Source organism: Cnephaeus nilssonii (assembly GCF_951640355.1).
Source record: "Cnephaeus nilssonii genome assembly, chromosome: 11".
NCBI lineage: Eukaryota > Metazoa > Chordata > Mammalia > Chiroptera > Vespertilionidae > Cnephaeus > Cnephaeus nilssonii.
In genome coordinates, this window is record NC_137082.1 from 33,151,515 (window position 1) to 33,166,116 (window position 14,602).

At 53.9% G+C, this 14,602-nt stretch overlaps 1 protein-coding gene across 1 annotated transcript; it reads left to right on the forward strand.

Annotated features, from left to right (window-relative positions):
- Positions 1-941: 941 nt before the first annotated feature.
- REM1 (RRAD and GEM like GTPase 1) lies at positions 942-9,944 on the forward strand. Its single transcript, XM_079784996.1, has 5 exons — positions 942-1,051; positions 2,044-2,422; positions 3,442-3,524; positions 7,203-7,404; positions 8,603-9,944. The coding sequence occupies exons 2-5, from the start codon at positions 2,080-2,082 to the stop codon at positions 8,872-8,874; spliced, it is 900 nt and encodes a 299-aa protein (XP_079641122.1). The 5' UTR covers positions 942-1,051; positions 2,044-2,079; the 3' UTR covers positions 8,875-9,944.
- Positions 9,945-14,602: the final 4,658 nt, after the last annotated feature.

The window sequence follows — 14,602 nt, forward strand, 5'->3', positions numbered from 1 at the left end:
CCCCGGGGCCTCACCTACATACCTGCTCCAGTCCCTCATGACCTAAACGGAAGCACCCTCCCCAAGAGCTTAGATCCTGGCCCACGGATGGCCAAACTCCCTTCCCTACAGCCAACTTCTCTTCTATAACCAAGACCACAGTGTCTCTTTCCTCCGCCTACATGCCTGGGAAAAGAAAAGATTAAAAAAAAAAAAAAGCTATGGACCCGTGATGGAAAGGAACAGGAGGCTGAGAGGCTCCTGAGTCGCAGGCCCAGGTAAGCCTGGGTATGTTCACCCTCAGTGTTGCCTGGGCATTAAATGCGGTACGAATCCAGGCAGGGTGCTCAGACCAGGCCAGGCACGGCACAGGGCTCAATAAATATGAACGGGAGAGTGGACAGCCATTCTTCCAGGTACAGGACAGCCCTAGCTTCCGAGGGTGCTGCACCTAGAATTTGGTGAGTGAGTGAATGATGCAAAAATAAGGTATTCAGAACTCCCCAGCGCAGGCTTCCTGGACTCCCCTCCGCCCTCACGCCGCCTTCCAAAATTAATTCTCCGTCCGTGCAAAGCAGAGAGTTTCTGGAAGCGGAGTCCGCGACCTCTGCACCAGGATCGCTTGGGCCCCTGTTTAAAGCGCAGATCCCCGAACCCCTCCCCGGACTGCGGAATCTGCCCGGGGTGGGGCCTGGGGTTCTGAACATTCAACAAGCTCCCCAAGCGGTTTTTGGCGCCCCATTGCTGGAGTGGGTAGCTGTGGGTGCACAGATGATCCAGACCCACTTCCTTCCTCTCCTGGCCCCCACCCCGACACGGCCACCCTAGACAGAGGCCGTGAGGGGGCGGGCCAGCTGACCCCTGCGTGGAGTCCCTCCGCGGCCAAGGCCTCGGGGCGGGGACCCCGGGGCTGTCCCGCTGGGGCGGGGCTGGACGGGGCGGGGTCGCGGCTCCTCCCCCGCCGGGGCGGCGGGGCGGGACGGGCCGGAGGGGCTGCGCGCCGCGGCGGTGGTACAGCCTGGAGCGCCCGGCAGCTGCGGGCCGGGGACCCCGGACCCCTCCCCAAGCCGAGGTAAAGGCCCGCGCAGCGCGCCGCCAACTTAGCCAAGTTGGAGCGGAGTTCGCCCGGCGCCTGCGTGGGGGGGTTCTGCGGGCAGGCGGGGCGAGGGGGGCCTCGAACTCGCATCCCAGGGGTGAGGGTCCTTCCAGCTGGGGCCCAGAGGGCTGGGTAGCCCCGGACAAGACCCCCGCCCGGATCAGGGGACTCACCACCAGGGCCCGGGGCTGGGCAAGTTGGGACTCGGACTCGGAGAATGGCACAGGCGCTCCCGGCCCCCCCCCCCCCCCGGAGGTCCCCTCTCCGCCCCCCGCCGGGACCCTGTCCTGTCACCGAGCCTGGCCCCCGCAGCCCCGGAGCCCCCGCCCCCCGACAGCCCCTGGAGGCAGTGCCAGCCGCTGCTGAATTTTTCACGTAGGGGGCGGGCCGGGCACGCCGTTCCCATGGCACCGGGGCGCTCGGGTTACCGCGCAGGGCACCCCCAGACCCCCGTGCGCTTCCGAGTCCCAGCCCACCCACTCCTGCCTCTGCCTCAGCCCTCTGGAGGCGGGGCGGCGGAAGTGACCCCTCCCCGGGGGCCCTTACCCCTCCCCCATCCCCCCAATCTCCCAACCGCGGGGCAGAGACCTGTGGGAAGGGGCGCACCGGGCAATTCACGTCCTTTCCGAACGTGGGGCTCGTGTTCTGAGTGGGAGAGCAGGTCCGTGCACACAGTGTGTGCGTGCTCGTGGGGACATCCCCTCGCTGCTGCCCCTCTGCTGTCCGTGTGTCTTGGGGGAGGGGATCACGGCCTCTGGGGGTGCATACATGTGTGTGCACAGCTTGCACACTCACCCTCCCAGCCTGACCCAGGCAGACCCTGGGCCTGAAGCCGGAAAGCCCCCGCCCCAAGGAGGGAGGGCCCGCTCCTCCCATTTGGACCAGAGGGGCTGGAGGAAGCTAGCTCAGGGCCCTGCAGAAGGGGCTCGCAGCACGTGCTCACCGCCCACCCCCCTTCTTCCTCACAGAAGGAGGAAGGAAGGAGCCACGGCCCCCTCCCAAGGATGACCCTAAACACCCAGCAAGAAGCAAAGACGCCCCTGCGACGGCGAGCCAGCACCCCGCTGCCCCTGTCCTCCCGGGGCCGCCAGCCGGGCCTGTGCGCCGCACCTTCCGCTTCCACACAACCCCGGCACCCACGGCTGGGCCAGTCGGCCTCCCTCAACCCTCCCCCCCAGCAACCGTCACCTGCCCCCGACGGCTGGTCCTCTGAATCCAGCGACTCTGAAGGCTCCTGGGAGGCCCTCTACCGCGTGGTGCTGCTGGGAGACCCCGGCGTGGGGAAGACCAGCCTGGCCAGCCTCTTCGCGGGGAGGCCGGAGCGGGAGCTCCACGAACAGCTGGGAGGTAGGGACGCTGGGCTGGGCTGGGCTGGGCTGTGGCCAAAGGAGTGACCAGGGGCACCGGGCTGCCGGGAACAGTTGTACAGCTCAGGCCCTGCTCAGCTCATGGGGTGTCATTCACACAGACGATGACGTGCATATGCCCCCCAGAGTCACGCAGGGCACAGCCTGCACAATGGCTATGGGAGAGGGATGCCTTGAATAGTGAGAATTTTGCCAGTGTTCATGGGTGACAGATGTGGGATTGAGACTCAAGTATAAAGAAATAGTGGACTTCCACCTCGCTTAGAAACCCCTAGCCTCGGCTCTCCCCTGACTCTTGGATCACCCCAGCTCCCTAGATAACCACCCCTGTGGCAAAACTAAAATCCTGCCCAAAATGGAGACTCTCAGACGCCAAGTTCTGGGCCCTGGGTTCCTGTATTCCCAAGAGCAGAGGCCCTAGGATGATGGGGGATGGGGAAAGGACAGGGGAAATGAAGGTGTTTGCCGGACTGGCGGAGAGGACTAGGGTAAGTGGGGTGGGGAGTTGGTTAAAAGCAGAGAGAAGGTGGGGACACTAGCCAGGCCCTTTCTCCAGGCTTTGCCTCTCTAAGAGTGAGAACCCATGCGAGAGGTGTGCATATGTGCACCTGTAAGTGTGACAAATGGAGAGACTGAGGCCCAGAGAGGGTAACATGACCTGCCTGAAGTATACAGTAAGCCAGGGACAGAGCAGGACTGGAGAATTCCCAGCCCAACTTTAACCCCACCACCCCACACTCGTCCAGTCAGCAATAACAACCACCACCAACGCTGTCTCAGCACCTACTGTGCGCCTCATCCTATGCTGGCAGCTGGGGAGACATGGGCTCCTCCTCCTGGAGCTTCTTGACCTATCAGGAGAAACAGGCACCACACGAGTGTGGTGAACACTTCAAGGAGAAGTAGAAGGGGTGCAGGGACCATAAAGAGGGGCTAGGGAGCCACATCCTCCCCAGGCCTGCTCTTCCTCCTAAGATCCAGCTCTTCCCTCCATTACAGAAGACGTGTATGAGAGGACCCTCACAGTGGATGGAGAAGACACCACACTGCTGGTCATGGACACCTGGGAGGCTGAGAAACTGGTATGGCACAAGCAGGATTTGGGGAGATGGGTGCTGAGCCTCGTACCAGACCCCTCCTAAACCCACAGCTCCTACGCAGCCTTTCCCACCAAAGACAGAACCTCATGACCTTCACCTCCTTTTCTCACTCCTCTGGCCCCCTCTCCACAGCCATCCCAGGATGTGCGTCTTCCCCTGCAAGCCTCCCCCTCGTTTTAGCCCCCTCATCCCACTCCACTCGCCTACCTTGTGCAGAGGAAGGAACGCTGAATTTAGCATCGAAATGTCTGGGGTTCAACCCCCTTTCTTTTTTTTACCAGTTGTGTGGCTTTGAGCAGTTGACTTACCTGCTCTGAGCTTCAGTTTTCTCACCTGATAAATGGGTCGGTCATTCCTGCCTTCTTTACCAACCGTTTGTTTTCTTTAAGTTCTTATGCAACTTCAGAGAGTTGAGCAGTTTTGAGCGCGAACACATGCTGAACATGGATGAAGCATCATAAATAATGACAAGTCTTGTTGATTGTAATTTAGTAGCTGGGGGAAAGGAAACCGAAGGGAGTCCTTCCCAGCCCCTTCTCGAGCGGGAAGAGAGCAGCAGGCAGGGGCATGTCCCTGTTCCGGTTTTCTTACCTGGTTTGAGTTTTCTGTTTTTCTTGCTGTACAAGTAGTACATGCTCACTATAGAACTCCGGAGAAATACAACCAAGCAAAGAGAAGGATCTAAAAATCACCCGAGATTCCATCTCTCTAAGGAGTAGGTTCCCCGCCTAAAACTCAGGGAGGGCCTGGCCACAGAGGGTTTAGGAGGGCAGTGTCGGGTGACTGACAAAAATGGCTGACAGCTCTAGTGACAGGCCCAAAGGCTGGGGATGAAGGAGCTGTGCAGCCAATTCTTTTTAACAAGCATAAAAGGAAACCCAGGTCCAAATGAGCATAATGATGCTGCTGCTGCTCTTAACAGCAGCTGACATTTATGTAGCACCCTCTTCTACATAAGTGTCAGCCCCTGTGCTAAACACTGGACTTATATTATGACATTCAGCCAAGACAAAAATTATACAGTGAGTGTTCTTCTGATCCCTATTGTATGATGAGGAAATGGAAGCTCAGAGAGGTTACGTAATGTGCCCAAAGTCCTCAGCAAGTGAGATTCAAACCCAGATCGGTGAGAACCCACAGCCTGCACTTTCATGCACTAGGAGAGCCCCTCCATCTCCCCTGGGAGCATCACCTTCTGAACCTCCAGCTGAGGTTCCACTCCTTCACCCATTTGTTCATTAAGAAACCCTTGCTGCCCTAGCCGGTTTGGTTCAGTGGATAGAGCACCGGCCTGTGGACCAAAGGGTCCCCGGTTCGATTCTGGTCACGTGCAGGAGGCAACCAACTATGTGTTTCCCTCACATCAGTATTTCTTTCTTTTTTTTTTTTCTTTTTTTTTTTTCTTTTTTTTTTTTTTTTTTTACAGAGAGGAAGAGAGAGGGATAGAGGGTTAGAAACATCGATGAGAGAGAAACATCGATCAGCTGCCTCTTGCACACCCCCTACTGGGGATGTGCCCGCAACCAAGGTACATGCCCTTGACTGGAATCGAACCTGGGACCCTTGAGTCCGCAGGCCGACGCTCTATCCACTGAGCCAAACCGGTTTCGGCCTCACATCAGTATTTCTCTGTCTTTCCCTCGCTCTTCCACTCTCTCTCTAAAAATCAATGGAAAAATATCCTCCAGTGAGGATAAAAACAAAACAAAAAAACAAAACAAGCAAAAGCACTTGCTGGGTATATATCATTGGCCAGGACACTGGAGACCCAGCAGTGAATAAGGTAGACATGTTTTCTGGCCCCATGGAGCTCACCGGCTGCTAAGGGAGGGGCTATTTTTTTGGATGCTGGTAAGGGAGGGGCTACTTTGAGGATCCTATGGGGCAGCGTCCAGTGGATTAAGAGTGATCAGCATGGGAGTTCCATTTGGGAGACAGAGGAGGAAGAGTACTGGCCTAGAAGCAGGGACTGGGATTGTGTGCCCAGCTCTCTGCTGGGCCATGAGACAGTTTTCTCTTCTCTGGCCCTTGGTTTTCCTACAAGTGAAATAAGAAAACTGAACCAGTGTCCCTGGTCAGTGACTGTGAAGGCAGCTCCCAAACAGGGCCCATACAGTAGCAGCCTTGTTGGGATAAGCTTCCATTCCTGCCATCGTTGGGCTAGCAGAGAGGCAGAATCTGAAAGAACTGGGTAAACCTTTGGCTCATCCAGTAGTGCACTCACTTACTAGTATCTAACCCTCAGGGTCACCTGGAGAGAGAATTAAAAATCAGATTCTCAGGCCTCACCCCAGACCTCATGAATAAGAACCTGTATAAGTAGAATCCTGGAATCTATATTTTAAAATCACATCCCAAGAGATTCTTACCCACCAAGCCATGCAGCAACTGGCTTTTGTGATCCTAACCATAGAGCAAATTCTTCATAAATATTTCTGCAATGAATGAATGAATGGCCAAGACTCACCATCTCATTCAACAGATGAGAAAACTGAGACCCAGAGGGAGGAAGGGACCTGTCCATAGTCAAGGTTGAAAACCCAGAATGAGCACCTTCAACCATTGACTCAGCCCACCGTTATTTGACCTGAGGAAGGATCGATATGGCTCTTGAAAACTCACCCCCTTTGACAATGCTGTTGACGATGGATCTGATGCTTTTCTATTCATCTATCTTACTTGGTTATCAGATAACTTTTCTGGCTTCTTTCCCCCTCACAAACAATTCCTCCACCACACTCACTATTTCCCACTCCTGGCCCACTCTCCTCTCCGGCTCCACCTGCTCATCCTTTCAAATCCCACTCACAGGTCCACTGAGACCCTCCCACACTCCGCCAGGTGGAGTTCTTCTGGCCTCCCTCGCCCACCCCCACGGCTTCCCCAGCTACTTTCATAGGTGTACTCCTCACAGCGCACTATAATGCTCCATTTCCATAGCCTCCCTTCCAGACATGAGCTTTCGGAGGGCAAGAACTGTGCCTTATAAGGTTGTTACCCAGGTGGTCCAGTCTGAGTGCTGTCCCTGACAACAGATCACCATCCAAAATGGAGTATCAAAATCATTCCAGTTCTTTCCTTTCCTTGGTCAAAAAACTTGCAAGTTCTCCACTTTCTAAAATGGCCTGTGCCTCTCCCACCCCCTATCCTGACACCCCACAGTTGCTCCTTCATCTCTTTAGAACCGTCCTGAAAAGGCCTTCCCTTGAAATCAGCCTCCATCCTCACTTCTCTCCCTTCCTTTTTTCTCTTTTGAGGAGACTGCAGAAGACCAAAAGAACTGTCTAATATGCCTGAACCCATTAAACAGGCAAAGCCAGGACAGCTGAACAGCAAACCCTCCTTAGCAGAAAGAGGAACCAACTTTTTTTTTTCTTTTTTTTTTTGTCTCTAGTGCCCAGCCTACAGAAGGAACCAATGAATGAGAGAATGTAGTGAGGTAGTGTCATTAGCCCAATTTTTCAAGCAGAGAAACAGGCTCACAGAGGATCAGCATATCACTACTTTGAGAGAAGAACAGGGAATTATGGCAGAATTTGTCCCTCAAACCTGTCCAAAGTATAGACCTTAGCTCCATCCCGCCCATTAAACCATCCCAGCCCCTTTCTCAGCCAAGGCCTAGTAACCTCTGAGGATGGGCCTGGGGTCCCTCCCCTACAGGATGAAAGCTGGGGCCAGGAGTCCTGCCTGCAGGTGGGCAGTGCCTACGTCATCGTGTACTCCATCGCAGACAGAGGCAGCTTCGAGAGCGCCTCTGAGCTCCGCATTCAGCTAAGGCGCACACATCAGGCGGACCATGTGCCCATCATCCTGGTGGGCAACAAGGCGGACCTGGCACGCTGCCGGGAAGTCTCCGTGGAAGGTGAGCCCTCTGGTCCACCCTCCTTCTCCATATTCCTCTCAGCCCCACTGTCACTGTTCCTCCTCCAGTGTCTTCATCTCAGGGACTGCCTGCCACCTACCACCCTCATTCTGCATCTCCTTGCCTCTGCCTGAAAGTTAGGAACCATTCCTGTCTCCTCTCGCACTCCCCCAAACCAGTCCCAAAATCCTCCCTTAACCCCACAGTCCCTTCACCTCATTCCCATAGCCTCTGACTCATTCCGCTATTTCCACTTTAGCCTGGGCCAGCCCCCACCCTAATTCTATATCCCCACTCAATCAGTTCTCCTCAACAGCTGCCGAAGCTTCCCAGAACCAGATCTGACCTTGTCACTTCTTTGCTTAAAAATTCCCGTTTGCTCTCCCATGCCCTTCGGCAGAGACACTTTATCCACCAGGCCTGATAGGCCTAGTCCTACAGGCTTTTCAACTATTGAGACCTGAAAATTCCATTTATTGGCAGCAAAATAGAGCGAGAATTTATAAATTCAAAATTCAGAAAGCTTTAATTGTCTATAAAACATGATATTGTGCCATCCAGCAACTGCCAACCAAAACGTGTAAGTTACTAGTATATATAAATAGTACTTAAAGTGAGGTGGGGAATATTTTAATGTTTGACATATCAGATGGGACTCATAAAGATCTAAAAATGGCCCTACTAACAGGGAACAATCTAAAAACTATGGAATCTGAGACCCAGAGAGAGAAGAAGCCAGTTCCACTGGGTCACCAGCCACTGAGGACTAGAACTCAGGTCCCTGCCTCCCAGCCCAGGGGCATCCTGGAGATAGAAGACCATATGCTTTGTGAGCAGACCCCCAAACTCCGCAACACAATCCCAGGAGATTCTGTTAAAATGCAGGTTCCCAGAGCACATCCCAAACCTACGGAATCAGAATCTCTCCCCGATCATTCTGATGCACAAATTAGACTCCTTCCCTGGCATTCAAGACGCTTCCCTACCTAGTCCCAGCTCCCCTGTCTTCCCAACCCCACTCTGCCACCAGTCTCAGTCCCTAGCCTCTGAACTACTTCCTCCGAGCCAGATCTGACTTATTTCTGAGTGCCCTGGCACAATGTTGTGGGAAAGAAAAAAAACTGCTTTCCGTCCAGACTGAACACTCCGCTTCCTACCTTTATCTCCTCCTCCACGCCCGCCTGTCCCCGCCTCCCAGAGGGACGCGCCTGCGCTGTAGTGTTCGACTGCAAGTTCATCGAGACCTCGGCCACCCTGCAGCACAACGTGGCCGAGCTCTTCGAGGGCGTGGTGCGCCAGCTGCGCCTGCGCCGCCAGGACGGCAGCGCCCGGGACTCCCCCGCGCCACGACGGCGGGCGAGCTTCGGCCAGCGAGCTCGGCGCTTCTTGGCGCGCCTGACAGCCCGCAGCGCCCGCCGCCGGGCCCTCAAGGCCCGCTCCAAGTCCTGCCACAACCTGGCGGTGCTCTGAGGCCGCCCGCCCGCCCGCCCAGGGTGGTGAACACTGGGGTGCACGACGCTCTGCCGACGCCACCGAGGGAGGGGCCACCGCGGGGCCAAGGCGCAGTGACCTGGAGTGCGCGTCGTGGGCCTGCCCTGCCCGCGGCCCTGCGGGCCAGAGCATCCCCCGGAGCCACAGCTTCAGGGGCCCCTCCGCCACGGGAAGCGATGTTCAGACTACGGGGCCCGAAGGCCAAGCTCGGCACACAGTAGGGGATTTTTTTTTTTTTACACGATTTGTGTCTTTTTGTAAAAAACAAAACCTTTATCCTCGGGCTCTGGCCAACCCTCAGAAACACTACCCCCATCTTCCCACCCCCCGCCCCCAAAGAAACACCACAGACTACAAGGATGTCCCGTCTGATGCCCAGACTTCTTTGGGGTTCATCCGGGCATCTCCACCTCCTGCTCTCCCATCTGCACTGGCTCCAGACGGGGTTACCTGCTGACCTGTGTCAGGGTCAGTCAATAAAGTCATTGGAACTACTGTGCGTTCAGGTCTTCTCCCAGCCACTGGGCACAACCCGGACCCCAGTCTTTGAGGGAGACACAGTGGCGTACAACCACAGTCAAGTGTGGTGACCTCTTAGTTTCTCATTAGCCCGTTTTTATAGATGATAGAGTCATAAAATATTATCTGGAAAGAAGTTTAGCACGCATCCTGGCAATAGAATAGCTGGTGTTTGTTGGGAACTGTCTGTGTACTAAGACGTCACAGCTATTAACTAATCTTCACAACCCCCGTTCAATAATTAGAAAACCGAGGCACAGGCCGGTGAAGGCTCCTGCTCAGGATCACACAACTGCTATTCGTGAAGTGGCCAGGATTTCCATCTTGTCAGTCTAGTCTGTACCCAATTATCCAGTCCTCTTGGAGAATGTGTTAAAAAGCTATAGAGCCGTAGCCGGTTTGGCTCAGTGGATGGAGCGTCAGCCTGCGGACTGAAGGGTCCCAGGTTCGATTCCGGTCAAGGGCATGTACCTTGGTTGCAGGCACGTTCCCAGTAGGGGGGTGTGCAGGAGGCAGCTGATCGATGTTTCTCTCTCATCATTGTTTCTAACTCTCTACCCCTCTCCCTTCCTCTCTGTAAAAAATCCATAAAATAGCCCAGCCGGGTGTAGCTCAGCGGTTGAGTGTCATCCCAGGAACCAGGAGGTCACCGGTTTGATTCCCGGTCAGGGCATATGCCCAGGTTGCAGGCTTGATCCCCACTGGGGGTCGTGCAGGAGGCAGCCAATCAATGATTCTCTCTCACCATTGATTGATGTTTCTATCTCTCTCTCCCTCTCCCTTCCTCTCTGAAATCAATAAAAAAAAATTTAAATCAATAAAATATATTAAAAAGAAAAAAAAAGCTATAAAGCCCCCGGGAAATGGACTTTCAAACACAATTTTGCACACAATTTAAGGAAGGAAGGGGAGTAGACTCCATGAAACTCAATCCACTTATCCCCAGGATGGACCCCCAATTTAGTCCCACTCATTCATTTTTCAGAATGTAGAAACTGAAGCCCAGAGAGGGGAAGTGAACACCCCAGAGTCACCCAGCCAGGGAGGGTGAGGTCGAGACCCCAGGGCCCAGCCTCCTCCTATGTCTGTGCGGGAAGTAGGAGGCAGTGAGGCTTCTGGCTGAGGACGGGGTCTTGGGGTCAGGTCAGGAGTTTCCAGCTTAAGGTGAAGGGGTGTCACTAATTGGAAAAGAGAACAAGATATAAACAGTTTGGACCACGTGTCCCTGATTCCCGACACCACTGCCCCCAAACAGCTGCCCTTCCAGATGCCTCAGCCCCGCCCCCGCCCCACGTGGGCCCTGTCCGTGCCACCAGGAACAGGGTGCCAAGGAAGAGTAAAGCAGAGGCAGGCAAGCCATAGCCTCCAGCTGTAACATTCACCCCCCACCCCCACCATCTTGCCAGCCAGGCACCGATGGCACTGATTTCCCCGTCCCAACTCCAGCCTGGGGAAGGGAAGGGAGGAGGGTCTTCCCCCACCCAAGCTGTCCCCAGCCTGTGGTCATGGGGGAGGGGCTGTAGTTGTGGAAAGTTGGCAGAGGCAGCCGGCAGCAGCCGGGAGAGTGGAAAAAATGATATCAAACCCGGAAAAATGCAGGCCGGATGGAGGGCCTGAGTCGGCCCTGGGAGGTGAGAAGGAGGGAGGGCAGAAGAGAGGGAGGGAGGGGGCCCCACAGGCTGAGAAAGGAAGAGGGGCCAGGGAGAGAGCACAGGAGCTATTTCTGAGAAAACTGAGGACTATCCTCTCATTCTTTCCTTCATCCGCTAATACTTACCAAGGGCCTACTAAGTGCAGGACACAGTGCCAGGCTCTGGGGAGATGGCAATGAATAGAATGAGTAGGACGCTGTTCCTGGAGCTCACAGACAAGGCGGCGGTGGCGGGGGGGGGGGGGGGGGGGCGAGCAGATGGAAAACAAGTGAATAAAATAATTACAAACTTAGAAGGAGCTAAAAGTCAGGGTGGTCATTGAGGGCTCTAAAGACAATCCAGTCCAATCCACTCAACTCATAGGTGGGGCAGCTGAGGGCCAGAGAGGGAGAGGGCTTACCTGAGGCTCCTGGGAGTGAGAAAGAAATCATTGAGCCCAAGATTTGGGGGCGGGGGGGCGGGGGAGCAGTGGAAAGGAAGGGAAGAAAGAAATAGTGCAAACCAATGTTGGGGGGGGGGGGGATAGTATGCAGCCAGCACCATGTTTGAGGTCAAGGACCCTGAACCAGGGGGTCTGTGTTCAAACCCTACTCTCCTACACCTCTGTGTGCCTTAGTTTCCCCATCTATAAAATAGGATTTATGCCAATTCCTTCCCTCGGAGTTGATGTGAGGATTAAATTACTTATGATGTGTAAAGTACTTAAAGCAGTTCCCACAGCTAGGAAGAGTCAGTAAATGTTGGTTCCTGTTTATCTATATATATATAAGCCTAATATGCTAATTGTCCCTCCGCCCTTTCGACCATTTGACCAGTTGCTGCAACATGTACTGACCACCAGGGGGCAGACGCCCTGACTGGTAGGTTAGCTTGCTGCTGGGGTCCTGCTGATCGGGACGGGGTGAGACAAGCCGGACACACCCTGGAGCTCTCCCTCGGTCCCTCCCTGGCCCCGATTGTGCACTGATGGGGTCCCTCAGCCTGGCCTGCACCCTCTCACACTCTTGGGACCCCTTGGGGGATGTCGGAGAGCCGATTTCGGCCTGATTCCCGCAGGCCAGGCCAAGGGACCCCACTGGTGCACGAATTCGTGCATGAGGCCTCTAGTTATATAATAAAACCTTGGGGAAACCAGGGTTTCTTGAGGGTAGGGTATTCTGAGATTGTGAAGATTTGCTTGAAGTCCTTGCCCTGCTATAACACTGGAGAACTTTAGGAAAATGTCTTCCCCTCTTGAGCCTCAGTTTCCCCACACATAAAATAAAGGGATTGAATCTGAACTTGTATTACATATTCATGTACCCGTGTTTACTGTCTGCCTCCCCCACAGGAATGAAGGCCCCGTGAGGGCAGGGCCCTCAACGCTGCTCTCTCCCGAGCACCTACAGCAGCGCCTGGCTCTTAATAGGCAATCGGTAAATATTTGTTTAGTGGATTAATTAGCTGATCTGTACAATGGCCCTTCCAATCCTGACCTCTCTGATTCTAGGAGTCTGTGAAGAAGGTATGGGTGGGAAAGCCTATGAGAAAACCACAATATTCCTCCCAGGGACACGGCCAGTTATAGTCTAGAAAGTTCTTTCTCATCCATAAAAACAAACTGGTGTTTGCGGGGGGGGGGGGGGGGGGGGGGGGGAGATGCTAACTTTGTTTTAGTACTTTCTGTGTGCTAGGCCCCGTGCTATGTGCTTGCTACGCATTTTCTCATCATCACCATAACCACCTACTTAGTATGTACCATTTAAAGATGAGCATATTGAGGTTAAGAGAACCCAAAAAAATTTGTCCAAGACCACCCAGCAGGAAAGGGCATTCAGGATTTACTCTAAGACTAGAAGAAACTGCTGTCTTCATTGTACAATTGGGGAAACTGAGGCCCAGAGAAAGGAGATGAATTGCCCAAGGTCATCCTATATAATAAAAGCCTAATATGCAAATCGACCAAATAGCGGAACGACTGGTCTCTATAACGCACACTGACCACCAGGGGGCAGATGCTCAACGCAGGAGCTGCCCCTAACCCACAGGGCCCAGCCAAGCAGGTGCCAGCAAGGGCCCCCACCTACCCCAATTGCCCTGCTGGTCACCTCACAGATCGGCCCTGATCGCTGGCCAGGCCTAGGGACCCTACCCGTGCACGAAATTCTTGCACCAGGCCTCTAGTGTAATAATAAGAGCAAACAATTATATCACTCTTATTATGTATCAGGTGCTGTGCTAAGTGCTTTTCATATATTAAATCCTCAAAACTGTCAGTATTGCCCAGCTGCCACCGGTGACTCAGTGGTTGAACCTATGAACCAGGAGGTCACAGTTCTGATTCCCGGTCAGGGCACATGATGGGGTTGCTGGCACGATCCTCAGTAGGGGGTATGCAGGAGGCAGCCGATCAATGATTCTCTCATCATTGATGTCTCTATCTGAAATCAATAAAAAAATATTTTTTAAAAACTGGTCAATATTATCACCATGCCAGTTTTCAGATAGAGAAACTATAGCATAGAGAAGTTCCATACCCTGCCAAGATTGCACAGTGAGCAAATAGCAGAGCCAAGATTTGAACCAGAGAAATGTAGTCCCGTGGTGTTATTGCACTGTCTGTCAGTACAGTGAGTCTGGAGCAGCCTGGTATAAAGAGGGAGGTGTCCTTTGCCAGCACCCTGCTGCCTGGGCTGGGGGCAGGGTGGAGAACAAAAGCACATTGAGAGTATCCTCAGCTGACAGCTGGGACTTTCCACCTTAAGGGAGGGTGGTGTTATGGAAAAAATGATAAAGCTCTGGAAAGATGAACGTCTCCCAGGGGCCCCAAGTTTCCTCAGAGCCCCACCCCCCTTGCCACAAACTGTGCCGGCCTGCTCCAGACGAGATGAAGGCCACCTGGATCCTGACACACCCCAGCCGGGCTGCTCAGATGTGAGGATCACTGACCTTCATGGAAAGTTCCAGTATCTCAGCCAGGGACACAAAGCTTCCACTCAGGGACCCCCAAGGAATCCGGGTCAGGTTGGGACTCCCTGTCCTTGGATGGTGGGAAATTCACGTCTCCTGGGGCAATTCAGTCCTTCCTTCAGCAAACCTTGACAAGGGAAGGGAAGGCGGGTAGAGAGGGTCACCGCGGGCTGTTTATAAAGAGTATGAATCTCTCGGCTCTGCCATGAGCGTGTGACCTCAGGCGAATAAAAATACACAGAGTGAAGGGGTTAAGGTAGAACCCTCTATGTGATGCTGTCTCGAGAATATCTGAATACTCTAGTTCCACAGCTTGAAAAAATATACAAGTTCAGTTTCAATTTCAGCCGTGTTCCCTTCTGTTCAGTTCAGGGTTCAGTTAAAAATAATACGGATGATGGAATGGGAGCTCTGGGTTCAGCAGTGTGTGCAGCTTTCCCCAGTCCCATCTGGTTCAAGTTCAAGGCTGGAAGAGAAGGCGGTTCCAGTTACTGTGCTGCCAAACACACCACCCCGAAGCTCAGTGGCATAAAAACAGTCGTTTTATTATATGGACATATTTTGTGAGTCAGGAATCTGGGCAAAAC